Raw genomic sequence first — 21978 nt, forward strand, 5'->3', positions numbered from 1 at the left:
CATGGTCGGAATCACTTGGGTTGCTGTGAGTTTTCCCGCACTGCATGGCTATGTCCCGGAAGCACTCTCTCCTGACGTTTCGCCCACATCTATCCATGGCAGGCATCCTCAGAGGTTGTGAGATCTGTTGGAAACTAGGCAAGCGGTGGATATATTTCTGAACTTTGGCTTGCTGTGAGTTTTCCCGCACTGCATGGCTATGTCCCGGAAGCACTCTCTCCTGACGTTTCGCCCACATCTATCCATGGCAGGCATCCTCAGAGGTTGTGAGATCTGTTGGAAACTAGGCAAGCGGTGGATATATTTCTGAACTTTGGCTTGCTGTGAGTTTTCCCGCACTGCATGGCTATGTCCCGGAAGCACTCTCTCCTGACGTTTCGCCCACATCTATCTATGGCAGGCAGCCTCAGAGGTTGTGAGATCTGTTGGAAACTAGGCAAGTGGTGGATATATTTCTGAACTTTGGCTTGCTGTAGTTTTTAGGATTATTTGGCCATGTTCCGGAAGCACTCTCTCCTGACGTTTCGCCCACATCTATCCATGGCAGGCAGCCTCAGAGGTTGTGAGATCTGTTGGAAACTAGGCAAGTGGTGGATATATTTCTGAACTTTGGCTTGCTGTAGTTTTTAGGATTATTTGGCCATGTTCCGGAAGCACTCTCTCCTGACGTTTCGGCCACATCTATCCATGGAAGGCATCCTCAGAGGTTGTGAGATCTGTTGGAAACTAGGCAAGTGGTGGATATATTTCTGAATTTTGGCTTGCTGTAGTTTTTAGGATTATTTGGCCATGTTCCGGAAGCACTCTCTCCTGACGTTTCGCCCACATCTATCCATGGAAGGCATCCTCAGAGGTTGTGAGATCTGTTGGAAACTAGGCAAGTGGTGGATATATTTCTGAACTTTGGCTTGCTGTGAGTTTTCTGGGCTGCCTGGCCATGTTCCGGAAGCACTCTCTCCTGACATTTCACCCACTTCTATCTATGGCAGGCATCCTCAGAGGTTGTGAGATCGGTTGGAAACTAGGCAAGTGATGGATATATTTCTGAATTTTGGCTTGCTGTAGTTTTTAGGATTATCTGGCCATGTTCCGGAAGCACTCTCTCCTGACGTTTCGCCCACTTCTGTCTGTGGCAGGCATCCTCAGAGGTTGTGAGATCTGTTGGAAATATATCCACCAATTGCCTGGTTTCCAACAGACCTCACAACTTCCGAGATCTGTAGATCTGTGCGAAACGTCAGGAGAGGATGCTGCTGGAACATGGGGGGGGGGGGAAATCACAGCAACCCAATTAGAATGGAGGGAAATCCAATCCGGGTTTTCCGGGTTTTCCTTTTTTCTGGGATCCAGGCAGAGAATTCAGGGCCGGAAAGGACCCCCTTCTTGCTACCTATTGTTTGGGGAATTAGGGGCCAAAGAACCTAAACAATGGTCAATTTAACAACCACTTTCAATTCCTTTAGGTTTTGGGGTGAAAGGAAATCTCGATTTCCTGTCTTCCATAGCCTTCTATATCCCAAAGCCTTGAGTTTGGTGGGTTCAACATATGGGCTGCTGTAAGTTGTTTGGGCTGTATGCTCCTGCAGCACTCTCTCCTGACGTTTCGCCCGCACCTGCGGATAATGGCAGTGAGGGTCTCTGCATAGAGGTAGCAAGTGGAGTATGTATATATTTCTGTGGAATAATGTCCAGGGTGGGAGAAAGGACCCTCGTCTCTTTGAAGCAAGTGTGGAATCCTTTGTTGGGAGGTGTTAGGTAAAGGTGAAGGTTTTCCTCTGTCTGACTCTGGGGGTTGGTGCTCATCTCCATTTCTAAGCCGAAGAGCCGGCATCGTCCGTAGACACCTCCAAGGTCATGTGGCCACTGGCATGGCTGCATGGAGCGCCGTCACCTTCCCGCCATAGCCGTACCTATTGCTCTACTCACACTCTGAGGGTTGGTGCTCATCTCCATTTCTAAGCCGAAGAGCCGGTGTTGTCCGTAGACACCTCCAAGGTCATGTGGCCACTGGCAGGACTGCATGGAGCGCCGTCACCTTCCCGCCATAGCCGTACCTATTACTCTACTCACACTCTGGGGGTTGGTGCTCATCTCCATTTCTAAGCCGAAGAGCCGGCGTTGTCCGTAGACACCTCCAAGGTCATGTGGCCACTGGCATGGCTGCATGGAGCGCCGTCACCTTCCCGCCATAGCCGTACCTATTGCTCTACTCACACTCTGAGGGTTGGTGCTCATCTCCATTTCTAAGCCGAAGAGCCGGCATTGACCGTAGACACCTCCAAGGTCATGTGGCCACTGGCAGGACTGCATGGAGCGCCGTCACCTTCCCGCCATAGCCGTACCTATTGCTCTACTCACACTCTGAGGGTTGGTGCTCATCTCCATTTCTAAGCCGAAGAGCCGGCATTGACCGTAGACACCTCCAAGGTCATGTGGCCACTGGCAGGACTGCATGGAGCGCCGTCACCTTCCCGCCATAGCCGTACCTATTACTCTACTCACACTCTGGGGGTTGGTGCTCATCTCCATTTCTAAGCCGAAGAGCCGGCGTTGTCCGTAGACACCTCCAAGGTCATGTGGCCACTGGCATGGCTGCATGGAGCGCCGTCACCTTCCCGCCATAGCCGTACCTATTGCTCTACTCACACTCTGAGGGTTGGTGCTCATCTCCATTTCTAAGCCGAAGAGCCGGCATTGACCGTAGACACCTCCAAGGTCATGTGGCCACTGGCAGGACTGCATGGAGCGCCGTTACCTTCCCGCCATAGCCGTACCTATTACTCTACTCACACTCTGGGGGTTGGTGCTCATCTCCATTTCTAAGCCAAAGAGCCGGCGTTGTCCCTAGACACTTCCAAGGTCATGTGGCCACTGGCATGACTGCATGGAGTGCCGTCACCTTCCCGCCGGAGCTGTACCTATTGATCTACTCACACTCTGAGGGTTGGTGCTCATCTCCATTTCTAAGCCGAAGAGCCGGCGTCGTCCGTAGACACCTCCAAGGTCATGTGGCAGGACTGCATGGAGTGCTGTTACCTTCCCACCGGAGCAGTACCTATTCATCTACTCACATTGGCATGTTTTCGAACTGCTAGGTTGGCAGAAGCTGGAGCTAACAGCAGGTGCTCACTCCGCTCCCGGGATTTGAACCTGGGACCTTTCGGTCTGCAAGTTCAGCAGCTCAGCTCAGTTTTAACAACACTACGCCACTGGGGCTAACACCAGGGAGGTGTTAGCTGGCCCTGATTGTTTCCTGTCTGGAATTCCCCTGGCTGGAAGAAGCCAGGAGGTGAAGCTATTCGATGCCAATTAAGGTGATTAACTACAACATTCACACTGGCCTCCAACTGACAAGAGTTCTTCTCTCACCCTGGACTTTCCACAGATATAGTCTCACTTATCCAACACTCGCTTATCCAACGTTCTGGATTATCCAACACATTTTTGTAGTAAACGTTTTCAATCAATATTGATATTTTAGTGCTAAATACGTAAATACAGTAATTACTACATAGCATTACTGCGTATTGAACTACTTTTTCTGTCAAATTTGTTGTATAACATGATGTTTTGGTGCTTAATTTGTAAAATCATAACCTAATTTGATGTTTAATAGGCTTTTCCTTAATGCCTCCTTATTATCCAACATATTCGCTTATCCAACGTTCTGCCGGCCCGTTTACGTTGGATAAGTGAGACTCTACTGTATATATAAACTTTCCTTGCTGAGTTTCTCCAAATACCTCACAACCTCTGAGGATGCCTGCCACAGATGTGGGTGAAATGTCCCCAGTTGGAATCCGCTTTCCAGGACTTCCTTGACCAGTTGCACTGGTCAGCTATGCCTGGATGAACTGGTGGAATGTGATCTTTGACCTCTCCCTCCCACCATCAAAGCTGGCGCCAGGCTTTTTTTGGGGGTGGGTGGGCTTTGCTTTATGTCTCTCTCTCTGACCCCAATAATCCTTCTTCACAAGAGGATGTTAGCTTTTCCGGGCTGTCTGGCCACCTTCCAGAAGCATTCTCTCCTGACATTTCTCCCACATCTATGGCAGGCATCCTCAGAGGCTGTGAGATCTGTTGGACACTAGGCAAGTGGGGTATATATACACACAGACATATATAGTGTGGAATGGTTACTGTGAGTTTTCCAAGCTGAACAGCCATGTTCAAGAAGCATTCACTCCTGACGTTTCGCCCACATCTATGGCAGGCATCCTCAGAGGTTGCCTGTTGGAAACGAGGCAAGTGGGGTATACACACACACACACACACACACACACACATATATATAGTGTGGAATAGTTAGTGTGAGTTTTCCGAGCTGAACGGTCATGTTCCAGAAGCACTCTCTCCTGACGTTTCGCCCACATCTATCTATGGCAGGCATCCTCAAAGGTTGTGAGGTCTGTTGGACACTAGGCAAGTGGGGGTATACACACACACACACACACACACATATTTAGTGTGGAATAGTTAGTGTGAGTTTTCCGAGCTGAACGGCCATGTTCAAGAAGCATTATCTCCTGACGTTTCTCCCACATCTATGGCAGGCATCCTCAGAGGTTGTCTGTTGGAAACGAGGCAAATGGGGTATGCATACACACACACAGACATATATAGTGTGGAATGGTTACTGTGAGTTTTCCGAGCTGAACAGCCATGTTCCAGAAGCATTCTCTCCTGACATTTCGCCCACATTTATGGCAGGCATCCTCAGAGGTTGCCTGTTGGAAACGAGGCAAGTGGGGTATGCATACACACACACACACATATATAGTGTGGAATAGTTAGTGTGAGTTTTCCGAGCTGAACGGCCATGTTCAAGAAGCATTCTCTCCTGACGTTTCTCCCACATCTATGGCAGGCATCCTCAGAGGCTGTGAGATCTGTTGGAAACTAGGCAAGTGGTGGATATATTTCTGAACTTTGGGTTGCTGTGAGTTTTCCTGCACTGCATGGCTATGTTCCGGAAGCACTCTCTCCTGACGTTTCTCCCACATCTATCCATGGCAGGCATCCTCAGAGGTTGTGAGATCTGTTGGAAACTAGGCAAGTGGTGGATATATTTCTGAACTTTGGCTTGCTGTGAGTTTTCCTGCACTGCATGGCTATGTTCCGGAAGCACTCTCTCCTGACGTTTCTCCCACATCTATCCATGGCAGGCATCTTCAGAGGTTGTTAGATCTGTTGGAAACTAGGCAAGTGGTGGATATATTTCTGAACTTTGGCTTGCTGTAGTTTTTAGGATTATCTGGCCATTTTCTGGAAGCACTCTCTCCTGACGTTTCTCCCACATCTATCCATGGCAGGCATCTTCAGAGGTTGTTAGATCTGTTGGAAACTAGGCAAGTGGTGGATATATTTCTGAACTTTGGCTTGCTGTAGTTTTTAGGATTATCTGGCCATTTTCTGGAAGCACTCTCTCCTGACGTTTCGCCCACATCTATCTATGGCAGGCATCCTCAGAGGTTGTGAGATCTGTTGGAAACTAGGCAAGTGAGGTTTATATATCTGCGAAATAATGGATTTCTTTCCTTCCTTCCTTCCTTCCTGTGTGGATTGGACTAGATGACCTTTAGGGTCCCCTTCAAACTCCAATTCCAGGGAAGCCCCAAAGCTGTTGCCTATCCTTTTGGCAACAGAAGGTGGCTGTTTCTTTCGTTAAAGATGTCCTTTAATTACATTTGCATGCAAAGATTATCTTTAATCTCGAATTAAGGCCTCCGTCCTTTCTCCAAGTCTGGGCCTACATAGCAGGGCGAGAGCCAGATGCGAAAACGGCTTCTTGAGCAATTTTTTTAATTTTATTTTTTAAAATTGACATTTTGGGTTTGCAGAAATGTTCAGAGGTGTGGGATCGGTGCAAAGAATCCCAAATTGGCAATTTGGGGAAAGGTGACCAATGCTTCCGCCGGGAACCCGACCCCCAACTTGCCTTTGGGGCTTTAAGGCTAAGAGGCTTCCGGCTGCCTGGCCCCATTTAAAGCAGATTATGAAAAATCAGAAATTGGGGGCGGGAGGGTCTGTCTCCCCCTTATCTGTCTTACTGGGAACTCGGTTTTCAGGCATGTCGCCTTTATTTTCCATTACGGCAGCCTTTGGATAGAATGGGAATTACTGCAAATTATTATTATTAATTTTTTATTTATTATTATTTTATTTTATTTATTTATTCATACATTTATTATCATTATTATTATTATTATTATTATTATTATTATTATTATTATTATTATTATGTCCATACCTCCATTGTTACTCAACTTGAATACCATTGAATAGCTTTGCAGCTTCAAAGCCTGGCTGCTTCCTTCCTAGGGGACTCCATTGTTACTCAACTTGAATACCATTGAATAGCCTCGCAGCTTCGAAGCCTGGCTGCTTCCTTCCTAGGGGACTCCATTCTTACTCAACTTGAATACCGCTGAATAGCCTCGCAGCTTCGAAGCCTGGCTGCTTCCTTCCTAGGGGACTCCATTCTTACTCAACTTGAATACCATTGAATAGCCTCGCAACTTCGAAGCCTGGCTGCTTCCTTCCTAGGGGACTCCATTCTTACTCAACTTGAATACCATTGAATAGTCTTGCAGCTTCGAAGCCTGGCTGCTTCCTTCCTAGGGGACTCCATTCTTACTCAACTTGAATACCATTGAATAGCCTCGCAACTTCGAAGCCTGGCTGCTTCCTTCCTAGGGGACTCCATTCTTACTCAACTTGAATACCACTGAATAGCCTCGCAGCTTCGAAGCCTGGCTGCTTCCTTCCTAGGGGACTCCATTCTTACTCAACTTGAATACCATTGAATAGCTTTGCAGCTTCGAAGCCTGGCTGCTTCCTTCCTAGGGGACTCCATTCTTACTCAACTTGAATACCATTGAATAGCTTTGCAGCTTCAAAGCCTGGCTGCTTCCTTCCTAGGGGACTCCATTCTTACTCAACTTGAATACCACTGAATAGCTTTGCAGCTTCGAAGCCTGGCTGCTTCCTTCCTAGGGGACTCCATTCTTACTCAACTTGAATACCATTGAATAGCTTTGCAGCTTCGAAGCCTGGCTGCTTCCTTCCTAGGGGACTCCATTCTTACTCAACTTGAATACCATTGAATAGCTTTGCAGCTTCAAAGCCTGGCTGCTTCCTTCCTAGGGGACTCCATTCTTACTCAACTTGAATACCACTGAATAGCTTTGCAGCTTCGAAGCCTGGCTGCTTCCTTCCTAGGGGACTCCATTCTTACTCAACTTGAATACCGCTGAATAGCCTCGCAGCTTCGAAGCCTGGCTGCTTCCTTCCTAGGGAACTCCATTCTTACTCAACTTGAATACCGCTGAATAGCCTCGCAGCTTCGAAGCCTGGCTGCTTCCTTCCTAGGGGACTCCATTCTTACTCAACTTGAATACCACTGAATAGCTTTGCAGCTTCGAAGCCTGGCTGCTTCCTTCCTAGGGGACTCCATTGTTACTCAACTTGAATACCATTGAATAGCTTTGCAGCTTCAAAGCCTGGCTGCTTCCTTCCTAGGGGACTCCATTGTTACTCAACTTGAATACCATTGAATAGCCTCGCAGCTTCGAAGCCTGGCTGCTTCCTTCCTAGGGGACTCCATTCTTACTCAACTTGAATACCGCTGAATAGCCTCGCAGCTTCGAAGCCTGGCTGCTTCCTTCCTAGGGGACTCCATTCTTACTCAACTTGAATACCACTGAATAGCTTTGCAGCTTCGAAGCCTGGCTGCTTCCTTCCTAGGGGACTCCATTCTTACTCAACTTGAATACCGTTGAATAGCCTTGCAGCTTCGAAGCCTGGCTGCTTCCTTCCTAGGGGACTCCATTCTTACTCAACTTGAATACCATTGAATAGCCTTGCAGCTTCGAAGCCTGGCTGCTTCCTTCCTAGGGGACTCCATTGTTGCTCAACTTGAATACCGTTGAATAGCTTTGCAGCTTCGAAGCCTGGCTGCTTCCTACCTAGTGGAATCCTTTCTAGTCCACCTTGAATGCCACGAAGAAGTGGAGTATGAAGTCTGGTGGAGTCTCCTTCTCTGGAGTCTTTGAAGCAGAGGCCGTATGGTCATCTGACGAGAGGGCTTTGATGGTGTCTTTCTTCCCGGAAGAACGGCGTTGGACCGGCTTGTCCTCCCAACTCTCGGATTCTAGGATTCGGATACATTTGGCTTGATCCTCCAAGCTCCCATGCCGTTGGTCCTTCTCCAAAGATGACAACCAAGCGGAAAAGGTGCCAAGTTGTGTGTCTTCTCTCCGCCGGGCAAACAAAGAGCGATCTGTTCACTGTTGCAACCCAGCGAGACCTCTGCCCTGGTCGGAACAAGCTGGTCTGCCCTTGGCGAGAGCTCAAAAAGAACAAATCCCCCTTTTTGTCCTCGTTGGACCAGATCCAGAACGCAAGGAGCAGCCCGCCCATGAGAAACCGATCATCTATCTAAATCAGACCGCGTGGGCCTTATTCTTCTTATGGTCTCTTCCAAGTCTAGGATTCAGTCATCCCTATCTATCTTCTGAATGGAAATATCATGCCTACAAGACGGGTCTTTGGGACTCGTCTTGTCAGAAGACTTTGGGATTTTGGAATGTCATGAGATATGTCTTCTCCCCTTGCAAAATAATAATAATAATAATAATAATAATAATAATAATAATAATAATATTTCGCATCTGATGTACATGGATGACCTGAAGCTGTATGGGAAAACGGAAACTGAAATCCAGTCTCTGACTAACGCTGTCCGAATTTTTAGCACTGATATCAGCATGGAGTTTGGCTTGGACAAATGTTCGACAGTGGCATTGAAGAAGGGAAAAATCATTGAAAGTAAGGGCATTAATATGCCTAATAGCCAAACAATAAAGTGTCGCCAGCCAGAGGCCTATAAATACCTGGGCATATTACAGCTGGACAACATCAAGCATGAACATGTGAAAACTGTGGTCAGTAAAGAATACACACAAAGGGTCAGAAAGATTCTCAAAAGCAAGCTCAATGGAGGCAACACCATCAAGGCCATAAACACCTGGGCCATACCTGTCATAAGATATACTGCTGGCATTATAAACTGGACACAGATGGAACTGGACCATTTGGACAGAAAAACAAGAAAACTCATGACCATTCATCATTCACTGCACCCTCGCAGTGATGTTGACCGGCTATATCTGCCTAGAAGATCAGGGGGCAGAGGACTCTTGCAAGGAAAACAAGCAGTCAAAGAAGAAGAACATGCCCTGGCAGAAGATGGAAAGAAAAGTGAAGAACCTGCTTTGATTGAAGTCAAAAATCAGAAACTCCTCAAAGCACAGCAGACAAAAAACCAGTACAAGAAAACCGCACTACAAACTAGAGCTTACAAGTCAAACAAGCAGTCAAAGAAGAAGAACATGCCCTGGCAGAATATGGAAAGCAAAGTGAAGAACCTGCTTTGATTGAAGTCAGAAACCAGAAACTCCTCAAAACACAACAGACAAAAAACCAGTACAAGAAAACCGCACTACAAACTAGAGCTTACAAGTCAAACAAGCAGTCAAAGAAGAAGAACATGCCCTGGCAGAATATGGAAAGCAAAGTGAAGAACCTGCTTTGATTGAAGTCAAAAATCAGAAACTCCTCAAAACACAACAGACAAAAAACCAGTACAAGAAAACCGCACTACAAACTAGAGCTGACAGCTGGCACAACAAAACATTGCATGGAAAGTTCCTTGACAAAATTGAAGAAAAAGTTGATAAGGAGAAGACCTGGCTCTGGCTCACGAATGGGACCCTGAAGAAGGAGACAGAAGGCCTGATCCTTGCAGCCCAGGAGCAAGACATCAGAACAAAGGCAATTAATAATAATAATAATAATAACAATAATAATAGAAGACCTGGCTCTGGCTCACGAATGGGACCCTGAAGAAGGAAGGAGACAGAAGGCCTGATCCTTGCAGCCCAGGAGCAAGACATCAGGACAAAGGCCATTCAGGCCAAGATCGAAAAATCAGCTGATGACCCAAAATGCAGACTGTGCAAGGAAACCGACAAAACCATGGATCATCTCCTCAGCTGCTGTAAGGAAATTGCACAGACAGACTACAAACAGAGGCACAACTATGTGGCCCAAATGATCCATTGGAATTTATGCCTCAAGTCCCACCTGCCAGCAGCAAAGAACTGGTGGGATCACAAACCTGCAAAAGTCTTGGAAAATGAGCACGCAAAGATACTGTGGGACTTCCGACTCCAGACTGACAAAGTTCTGGAACACAACACACCAGACATCACAGTGGTGGAAAAGAAAAAGGTTTGGATCGTTGATGTCGCCATCCCAGGTGACAGTCGCATTGACGAAAAACAACAGGAAAAACTCAGCCGCTCTCAGGACCTCAGGATTGAACTTCAAAGACTCTGGCAGAAACCAGTGCAGGTGGTCCCGGTGGTGATCGGCACACCAAAAGATGTCAGCCGGCATTTGGAAACAATAGACATTGACAAAATTATGATCTGCCAAGTGCAAAAGGCCACCCGACTGGGATCTGCGCAAATCATCTGAAAATACATCACACAGTCCTAGACACTTGGGAAGTGTCCGACTTGTGATTTTGTGACACGAAATCCAGCATATCTATCGTGTTTGCTGTGTCATACAATAATAATAATAATAATAATAATAATAATAATAATAATAATATTATTTTTGAAATGCTACTTGGATCTTTCTCTGGCTTTGCAAGGCAGCTCCACTCTCCAAAAAAACTCTTCTCGGTTGCATCATCGCGCAGTTTTCGGCGACAGGAAGGGCCCGTCTCACTTCCTCTTTTCCCCGAGCGAGGGCTGCCATGGCAACGACGGATTGCCTTGCATCTATCTGATCTTGCAGATATTGAACAATATATAGATTTTTTTTTTTGCACATTCATTCGACCTTGGGCAAAGTCGTACTCTCTCAGCCCCAGAAACATTTATCATGTCAGATAGAAATTGGGAATATAATTACAGTAGAGTCTCACTTATCCAAGACTCGCTTATCCAAGGTTCTGGATTATCCAACACATTTTTGTAGTCAATGTTTTCAATATATCGTGATATTTTGGTGCTAAATTCCTAAATACAGTAATTACTACATAGCATTACCGCATATTGAACTACTTTTTCTGTCAAATTTGTTGTATAACATGATGTTTTGGTGCTTCATTTGTAAAATCATAACCTAATTTGATGTTTAATAGGCTTTTCCTTAATCCCTCCTTATTATCCAGGATATTTGCTTATCCAAGCTTCTGCTGGCCCGTTTAGCTTGGATAAGTGAGTCTCTACTGTAATTATTATTATTATTATTATTATTATTATTATTATTATTATTATTATTATTATTATTATATTTGGGTCAGCTTATACTCAAGAATATATGGTACATTTATTATTTGTCTCTATTATGGTTGCTACTATTACATTTATTTTACTCTATTATTATTATTATTATTATTATTATTATTATTATTATTATATTTGGGTCAGCTTATACTCGAGAATATATGGTACATTTATTATTTGTCTCTATTATGGTTGCTACTATTACATTTACTTTACTCTATTATTATTATTATATTTGGGTCAGCTTATACTCGAGAATATATGGTATATTTATTATTTGTCTCTATTATGGTTGCTACTATTACATTTATTTTACTCTATTATTATTATTATATTTGGGTCAGCTTATACTCAAGAATATATGGTACATTTATTATTTTTCTCTATTATTATTGGTATTATTACATTTATTATTTTTCTCTATTATTGTTGCTACTATTACATTTATTTTACTCTATTTTTATTATTTTATTATGACACAGCAAACAAGACAGATATTACTCTATTATTATTATTAATAATAATAATAATAGAGAAAAAGAATAAATGTACCATATTTTCTCGAGTATAAGCTGACCCAAATATAATAATAATAATAATAATAATAATAATAATAATAATAATAATAATAGAGTAAAATAAATTTAATAGTAGCAACAGTAATAGAGACAAATAATAAATGTACCATATATTCTCGAGTATAAGCTGACCCAAATATAATAATAATAATAATAATAATAATAGAGAAAAATAATAAATGTACCATATATTCTTGAGTATAAGCTGACCCGAATATAATAATAATAATAGAGTAAAATAAAGTAATAGTAGCAACCATAATAGAGAAAAATAATAAATGTACCATATATTCTCAAGTATAAGCTGACCCAAATATAATAATAATAATAATAATAATAATAATAATAATAATAATAATAATAGAGTAAAATAAATGTAATAGTAGCAACCATAATAGAGAAAAATAATAAATGTACCATATATTCTTGAATATAAGCTGATCAAAATATAATAATAATAATAATAATAATAATAATAATAGAGTAAAATAAATTTAATAGTAGCAACAATAATAGAGAAAAATAATAAATGTACCATATATTCTCGAGTATAAGCTGACCCAAATAGAATAATAATAATATAGATGTACCATATATTCTCGAATATAAGCTGACCCAAATATAATAATAATAATAATAATAATAATAATAATAATAATATTAATAATGATAATAATAATAATAATAATAATAATACATCACACAGTCCTAGACACTTGGGAAGTGTTCGACTTGTGGTTTTGTGAAACGAAATCCAGCATGTCTATCTTGTTTGCTAATAAATGTACCATATATTCTTGAATATAAGCTCATCAAAATATAATAATAATAATAATAATAATAATAATAATAATAATAGAGTAAAATAAATTTAATAGTAGCAACAATAATAGAGAAAAATAATATATGTACCATATATTCTCGAGTATAAGCTGACCCAAATAGAATAATAATAATATAGATGTACCATATATTCTCGAATATAAGCTGACCCAAATATAATAATAATAATAATATTAATATTATTAATAATAATAATAATAATAATAATAATAATAATAATAATAATAATACATCACACAGTCCTAGACACTTGGGAAGTGTTCAACTTGTGGTTTTGTGAAACGAAATCCAGCATGTCTATTCTGTTTGCTGTGTCATACAACGTCGTTGTGTCAATAATAATAATAGAGTAAAATAAATGTAATAGTAGCAACAATAATAGAGAAAAATAATAAATGTACCGTATATTCTCGAGTATAAGCTGACCCAAATATTATAATAATAATAATAATAATAATAATAATAATAATAATAATAATAATAATAATAGAGTAAAATAAATGTAATAGTAGCAACAATAACAGAGAAAAAATAATAAATATACCATATATTCTCGAGTATAAGCTGACCCAAATATAATAATAATAATATAGATGTACCATATATTCTCGAGTATAAGCTGACCCAAATATAATAATAATAATATAGATGTACCATATATTCTCGCGTATAAGCTGACCCAAATACAATAATAATGATAATAATAATAATAATAATAATAGAGTAAAATAAATGTAATAGTAGCAACAATAACAGAGAAAAAATAATAAATGTACCATATATTCTCGAGTATAAGCTGACCCAAATACAATAATAATAATAATAATAATAATAATAATAGAGTAAAATAAATGTAATAGTAGCAACCATAATAGAGAAAAATTATAAACGTACCATATATTCTTGAGTATAATAATAAATGTACCATATATTCTCGAGTATAAGCTGACCCAAATATAATAATAATAATAATAGAGTAAAATAAATGTAATAGTAGCAACAATAACAGAGAAAAAATAATAAATGTACCATATATTCTCGAGTATAAGCTGACCCAAATACAATAATAATAATAATAATAATAATAGAGTAAAATAAATGTAATAGTAGCAACCATAATAGAGAAAAATTATAAACGTACCATATATTCTTGAGTATAATAATAAATGTACCATATATTCTCGAGTATAAGCTGACCCAAATATAATAATAATAATAATAGAGTAAAATAAATGTAATAGTAGCAACAATAATAGAGAAAAATAATAAATGTACCATATAATCTTGAGTATAATAATAAATGTACCATATATTCTCGAGTATAAGCTGACCCAAATATAATAATAATAATAATGATAATAATAGAGTAAAATAATTTTAATAGTAGCAACAATAATAGAGAAAAATAATAAATGTACCATATATTCTCGAGTATAAGCCGACCCGAATATAAGCCGACCAGGACCCTCACCCGAGTATAAGCCGAGGGGGGCTTTTTCAGGGCTGAAAAACTAGGCTTATACTCGAGTATATACAGTATATTGAATCGAGGAAAAAAGACCCCAATTCCTTTTCTTTTTCAAGCCGTTTTCGTACCAAGGATGGATGGATGTGGGCGGCGGTGGAGGGATTCGGATCCGCGGTTGTCATGGTTATTGGAAGCAGAGAGGGACAAGAAAAGATGCTCTGCCGTGCGCTCGCGTGTCTTCTTTCTTTCCTCCTCCACATCCACCTCCTCTCCGCGTCAGCTTTCTCCGGGTTTGGATCTCCGGGTGCGGGACTCGCACTCGGGGCTCTCGTCCGGGATGAGCTACCCCACCGTTTACGAGCGGCAGCTCCGGCTCGGGGTCCCGAGAACCAGTCGGGACCCGGGTTCCGGGACTGGGATGAACTGGAACGGGCGACAACCGGTCCGTAGGGCGACTCCGGCCAAGGTGGGTCAGATAAATAAATGTATTAATAATAATAATAAAAATAGAGTAAAATAAATGTAATAGTAGCAACAGTAATAGAGAAAAATAATAAATGTACCATATATTGTCGAGTATAAGCTGACCCAAATATAATAATAATATTAACAATAGAGTAAAATAAATGTAATAGTAGCAACAGTAATAGAGAAAAATAATAAATGTGCCATATATTCTCGAGTATAAGCTGACCCAAATATAATAATAATATTAACAATAGAGTAAAATAAATGTAATAGTAGCAACAGTAATAGAGAGAAATAATAAATGTACCATATATTCTCGAGTATAAGCTGACCCAAATATAATAATAATATTAATAATAGAGTAAAATAAATGTAATAGTAGCAACAGTAATAGAGAAAAATAATAAATGTACCATATATTCTCGAGTATAAGCTGACCCAAATATAATAATAATATCAATAATAGAGTAAAATAAATGTAATAGTAGCAACAGTAATAGAGAGAAATAATAAATGTACCATATATTCTCGAGTATAAGCTGACCCAAATATAATAATAATATTAAAAATAGAGTAAAATAAATGTAATAGTAGCAACAGTAATAGAGAAAAATAATAAATGTACCATATATTCTCGAGTATAAGCTGACCCAAATATAATAATAATATCAATAATAGAGTAAAATAAATGTAATAGTAGCAACCATAATAGAGAAACATAATAAATGTACCATATATTGTCGAGTATAAGCTGACCCAAATATAATAATAATATTAACAATAGAGTAAAATAAATGTAATAGTAGCAACCATAATAGAGAAACATAATAAATGTACCATATATTCTCGAGTATAAGCTGACCCAAATATAATAATAATATCAATAATAGAGTAAAATAAATGTAATAGTAGTAACAATAATAGAGAGAAATAATAAATGTACCATATATTGTCGAGTATAAGCTGACCCAAATATAATAATAATATTAATAATAGAGTAAAATAAATGTAATAGTAGCAACAGTAATAGAGAGAAATAATAAATGTACCATATATTCTCGAGTATAAGCTGACCCAAATATAATAATATTAATAATAGAGTAAAATAAATGTAATAGTAGCAACAGTAATAGAGAGAAATAATAAATGTACCATATATTCTCGAGTATAAGCTGACCCAAATATAATAATAATATTAATAATAGAGTAAAATAAATGTAATAGTAGCAACAATAATAGAGAGAAATAATAAATGTACCATATATTGTCGAGTATAAGCTGACCCAAATATAATAATAATAATAATGATAATAATAATAATAATAATAGAGTAAAATAAATGTAATAGTAGCAACAGTAATAGAGAAAAATAATAAATGTACCATATTTTCTCGAGGTAGGCAGTTAGGAATGATGGGAGTTGCAGTCCAAAACACCCGGAGGGCCCAAGTTTGCCCGTGCCTGGGATTTTGAGTTGCTCAAGTCTTTGTACAATTGTAACTTGATTTTGTATCATTGTAGCAATTTGCTTTGCACACATAGAAATAAAAGGAAGTGGTTAAGTGAGAGCATGTGCTCGGTTCCGGACATTTTTTGGGGAAGCACATGGTTTGTCATGAGATAATAATATTTTTCTGCGGAAGAGCAGCCCCAGAGTCAGATACAACTGGACTTCACGTCGGCAGAACACCACTACCTTTTTCTATATGTACTTGTCCACAAATGTATGGAATCACCTGGGATGGCAACATCAATGATACAAACCTTTTTCTTTTCCACAACTGTGATGTCTGGTGTGTTGTGTTCCAGAACTTTGTCAGTCTGGATTCGGAAGACCCACAGTAGCTTTGCATGTTCATTTTCCAATACTTTTGCAAGTTTGTGATCCCACCAGTTCTTTGCTGAGCATAGCATTTGTTTGATTTTTTTGACCGGTCCGTAGACAGTTTGTAGGTTGTGTTGCCAAGTCAAACACTTCCCAAGTGTCTAGGACTGCGTGATGTATTATTATTATTATTATTATTATTATTATTATTATTATTATTATTATTATTATTATTAATTTATTATGACACAGCAAACAAGACAGATATGCTGGATTTCGTATCACAAAATCCCAAGTCAAACACTTCCCAAGTGTCTAGGACTGCGTGATGTATTATTATTATTATTATTATTATTATTATTATTATTATTATTAATTTATTATGACACAGCAAACAAGACAGATATGCTGGATTTCGTATCACAAAATCCCAAGTCAAACACTTCCCAAGTGTCTAGGACTGTGTGATGTATTATTATTATTATTATTATTATTATTATTAATTTATTATGACACAGCAAACAAGATAGATATGCTGGATTTCGTATCACAAAATCCCAAGTCAAACACTTCCCAAGTGTCTAGGACTGTGTGATGTATTTATTATTATTATTATTATTATTATTATTATTATTATTAATTTATTATGACACAGCAAACAAGATAGATATGCTGGATTTCGTATCACAAAATCCCAAGTCAAACACTTCCCAAGTGTCTAGGACTGTGTGATGTATTTATTATTATTATTATTATTATTATTATTATTATTATTATTATTATTATATGATGACACAGCAAACAAGACAGATATGCTGGATTTCGTATCACAAAATCACAAGTCGAACACTTCCCAAGGGTCTAGGACTGTGTGATGTATTATTATTATTATTATTATTATTATTATTATTATTATTATTATTATTATTATTATTATTTTACGACACAGCAAACAAGATAGATATGCTGGATTTCTTATCACAAAATCACAAGTCAAACACTTCCCAAGTGTCTAGGACTGTGTATGTATTTTCGGTTGATGTGTGCAGATCCCAGTAGGGTGGCCTTTTGCAGTTGGGTTATTATTATTATTATTATTATTATTATTATTATTATTATTTTATGTCACAGCAAACAAGATAGGCATGCTGGATTTCGTATCACAATCCACAAGTCAAACTCTTCCCAAGTGTCTAGGACTGTGTGATGTATTTTGTATTATTATTATTATTATTATTATTATTATTATTATTATTATTATTATTTTATTATGACGCAGCAAACAAGATAGACATGCTGGATTTTGTATCACAAAATCACAAGTCGAACACTTCCCAAGTGTCTAGGACTGTGTGATGTATTTTCGGATGATGCTGCAGATCCCAGTAGGGTGGCCTTTTGCAGTTGGCAGATCGTGATTTTGTCAATGTCTATTGTTTCCAAATGCCGGCTGAGATCTTTCGGCACGGCACCCAGTGTGCCCATCACCACCGGGACCACCTTCACTGGTTTCTGCCAGAGTCTTTGCAGTTCAATCTTGAGGTCCTGAGAGCGGCTGAGTTTTTCCTGTTGTTTTTCTTCAATGCGACTGTCACCTGGGATGGCAACATCAAGGATCCAACCCTTTTTCTTTTCCACAACTGTGATGTCTGGTGTGTTGTGTTCCAGAACTTTGTCAGTCTGGATTCGGAAGTCCCACAGTATCTTTGCATGCTCATTTTCCAATACTTTTGCAGGTTTGTGATCCCACCAGTTCTTTGCTGCTGGGAGGTGGTACTTGAGGCATAAGTTCCAATGAATCATTTGGGCCACATAGTTGTGCCTCTGTTTGTAGTCTGTCTGTGCGATTTTCTTACAGCAGCTGAGGAGATGATCCATGGTTTCGTCGGTTTCCTTGCACAGTCTGCATTTTGGGTCATCGGCTGATTTTTCGATCTTGGCCTGAATGGCCTTTGTCCTGATGTCTTGCTCCTGGGCTGCAAGGATCAGGCCTTCTGTCTCCTTCTTCAGGGTCCCATTCGTGAGCCAGAGCCAGGTCTTCTCCTGATCAGCTTTTCCTTCAATTTTGTCAAGGAACTTTCCATGCAATGTTTTGTTGTGGCCAGCTGTCAACTCTAGTTTGTAGTGCCGTTTTCTTGTACTGATTGTACTGATTATTATTATTACTACTAACACTTTGAAAATATGCTAATGTGAGTAGATCAATAGGTACTGCTCCGGCATGAAGGTAAGATGCTCCATGCAGTCATGCTAGCTACATGACCTTGGAGGTGTCTATGGACAATGCTGGCTCTTTGGCTTAGAAATGGAGATGGGCACCAACCCCTAGAGTGTGAGTAGATCGATAGGTACTGCTCTGGCGTGAAGGTAAGATGCTCCATGCAGTCATGTTGGTGACCACATGACCATGTAGGTGTCTATGGACAACGCTGGCTCTTGGGCTTAGAAATGGAGATGGGCACCAACCCCTAGAGTGTGAGTAGATCAATAGGTACTGCTCCGGCGTGAAGGTAAGACGCTCCATGCAGTCATGCCAGTGGCCACGTGACCTTGGAGGTGTCTATGGACAATGCTGGCTCTTTGGCTTAGAAATGGAGATGGGCACCAACCCCTAGAGTGTGAGTAGATCGATAGGTACTGCTCTGGCGTGAAGGTAAGATGCTCCATGCAGTCATGCCTGTGGCCACATGACCTTGGAGGTGTCTATGGACAATGCCGGCTCTTGGGCTTAGAAATGGAAATGGGCATCAACTCCCAGAGTTGGACACGACTGGACTTAATGTCAGGGGATAAAAAACTACTACTAAAAATGTGCTGAGTAGGTATGTCTGATCTATGGAAAAAATGTTTCAATTCTCGTTTCTAAAGTAGGGGGCACTGGCGCTTCGATATAGAAAGTATTTCCGAATTTTTCACCCAAAAATTTTGGATATTTCCGAAAATTCGTAATGATTCTAAATGTTTCTAAAATGGCGGATGCGCATGCGCAGTCGACAAAAAAAAAGAAAAGAAAAAGAAACTGGGGGGGACTTTTACAGGGCTCTCCCACCCTCATTTCTTGAGCTATCCTCATCAAATTTGGTACAGTGGGAGATCACATTCAACACTCTTTGCTCAACAAATTGCAGAACGTTTCCTGTCTTCTATGATTTTTGGCGAATTTTCATAACTTTTTATAATACACTATTTTTCAATATTTGAAGAAACCTGTTCCTGGTTTGAAAGTCTTATTTCCTGTTCAATTGGGTTCTTATCACTGTGAAAGTCCCTCTTCTACTTGTGTAGACTTTAACGAAACATTAAGACACATTTAGAGAATGGGCCAACGATGGTTCAAATTACATTGCTGGTTGCGCCCAGGGACAACGTCAAAAAGCGAGAACAATCCGAAATAATTACGATATAAGAATCAAAACGATTTTTTGGACAACCCTAATGGACACTGCATCATAACAAGCAGAATGAATACAGTGTGAACTCTGTATCCACATGGAAAACGTTCCAGGATTTCGTTTCCATTTCTAATTTTCCGTAGAGCTTATCACTGTGAAAGTCCCTCTTCTACTTGTGTAGACTTTAACGAAACATTAAGACACATTTAGAGAATGGGCCAACGATGGTTCAAATTACATTGCTGGTTGCGTCCAGGGAAAACGTCAAAAAGCGAGAACAATCCGAAATAATTACGATATAAGAATCAAAACGATTTTTTGGACAACCCTAATGGACACTGCATCATAACAAGCAGAATGAATACAGTGTGAACTCTGTATCCACATGGAAAACGTTCCAGGATTTCGTTTCCATTTCTAATTTTCCGTAGAGCTTATCACTGTGAAAGTCCATCTTCTACTTGTGTAGACTTTAACGAAACATTAAGACACATTTAGAGAATGGGCCAACGATGGTTCAAATTACATTGCTGGTTGTGCCCAGGGACAACGTCTCGGAGCTCGATTCAAAAGGCGAGAACAATCCGAAATCATTCCGATATAAGAATCAAAACGATTTTTTTGGACAACCCTAGTGCTGAGTTCGACTGAGATGTTCAGCAGGAGTCCTTTGGTCCTTCCGCTTGCCTTGCTGAGACTGTGGTTTTGCAAATGCTCATCCCTCTTTCCTTTTCTCTGCAGAATAAAGAGAAAGAGAGGATGAAAGAAGGCAAGGAGAAGGACGCCCGCTATACCAACGGGCACCTCTTCACCTCCATCACCGTCTCCGGCATGACCATGTGCTTCGCCTGCAATAAGAGCATCACCGCCAAGGAGGCCTTGATTTGCCCCAGTGAGTAAGACTTCTCTCTTGCAAATCCTAAATTTGGAGACGGGTGGGTGGCGGGAGAAACCGAGGCACGCGGAGCTTGGAAATGCCTGCATTCCCCCTTATGGCTTTCTGCACATGCTCAGACGCAGAAGATTTGCAAGTCTCTTATATTACGGACTAATTTTCCTTATGATAAGAAATTTCCAACTTTGCTTACAGGTAGCCATATAGGATATGTTCCTTATTTGAAGGTTCCTTTATAGGACGTCCCTTATTTAAAGAATTGAACCTTATTTGAAGATTTGCAAGCTTGCTCCTTTTGAGGGTTGGCTGATGTCCATTATTATTATTATTATTATTATTATTATTATTATTATTATTATCAACACAACGACGTTGTATAGCACAGCAAACAAGATAGATATGCTGGATTTCGTTTCGCAAAACCACAAGTCGAACACTTCCCAAGTGTCTAGGACTGTGTGATGTATTATTATTATTATTATTATTATTATTATTATTATTTTATGATACAGCAAACAAGATAAGATATGCTAGATTTCGTATCTCAAAACCACAAGTCGAACACTTCCCAAGTGTCTAGCACTGTGTGATGTATTTTCTGATGATGTGTGCAGATCCCAGTCGGGTGGCCTTTTGCAGTTGGCAGATGGTGATTTTGTCAATGTCTATTGTTTCCAAATGCCGGCTGAGATCTTTTGGCACGGCACCCAGTGTGCCCATCACCACCAGGACCACCTGTACTGGTTTCTGCCAGAGTCTTTGAAGTTCAATCTTGAGGTCCTGAGAGCGGCTGAGTTTTTCCTGTTGTTTTTCATCTATGCGACTGTCACCTGGGATGGCAACATCAATGATCCAAACCTTGTTCTTTTCCACAACTGTGATGTCTGGTGTGTTGTGTTCCAGAACTTTGTCAGTCTGGATTCGGAAGTCCCACAGTATCTTTGCATGTTCATTTTCCAATACTTTTGCAGGTTTGTGATCCCACCAGTTCTTTGCTGCTGGGAGGTGGTACTTGAGGCATAAGTTCCAATGAATCATTTGGGCCACATAGTTGTGCCTCTGTTTGTAGTCTGTCTGTGCAATTTTCTTACAGCAGCTGAGGATATGATCAGTGGTTTCATCGGTTTCCTTGCACAGTCTGCATTT

At 40.0% G+C, this 21978-nt stretch overlaps 1 protein-coding gene across 4 annotated transcripts in view; it reads left to right on the plus strand.

Moving 5' to 3' along the window:
- arhgef2 (Rho/Rac guanine nucleotide exchange factor 2) overlaps positions 1 to 21978 on the plus strand; it is a 112253-nt gene that overhangs the window by 59827 nt on the left and 30448 nt on the right. For 3 of the 4 annotated variants that reach the window (XM_062964761.1, XM_062964764.1, XM_062964763.1), the window contains one exon: positions 20679 to 20829. In XM_062964761.1, coding sequence (XP_062820831.1) covers positions 20679 to 20829 — 151 coding nt within the window. Of the gene's footprint in view, positions 1 to 14442; positions 14719 to 20678; positions 20830 to 21978 lie in introns of those variants that run through there. The other variant, XM_062964762.1, reaches the window with a different exon arrangement.

The sequence above is a fragment of the Anolis carolinensis genome, unplaced genomic scaffold, assembly GCF_035594765.1.
Source record: "Anolis carolinensis isolate JA03-04 unplaced genomic scaffold, rAnoCar3.1.pri scaffold_14, whole genome shotgun sequence".
NCBI classification, from domain to species: Eukaryota; Metazoa; Chordata; class Lepidosauria; order Squamata; family Dactyloidae; genus Anolis; species Anolis carolinensis.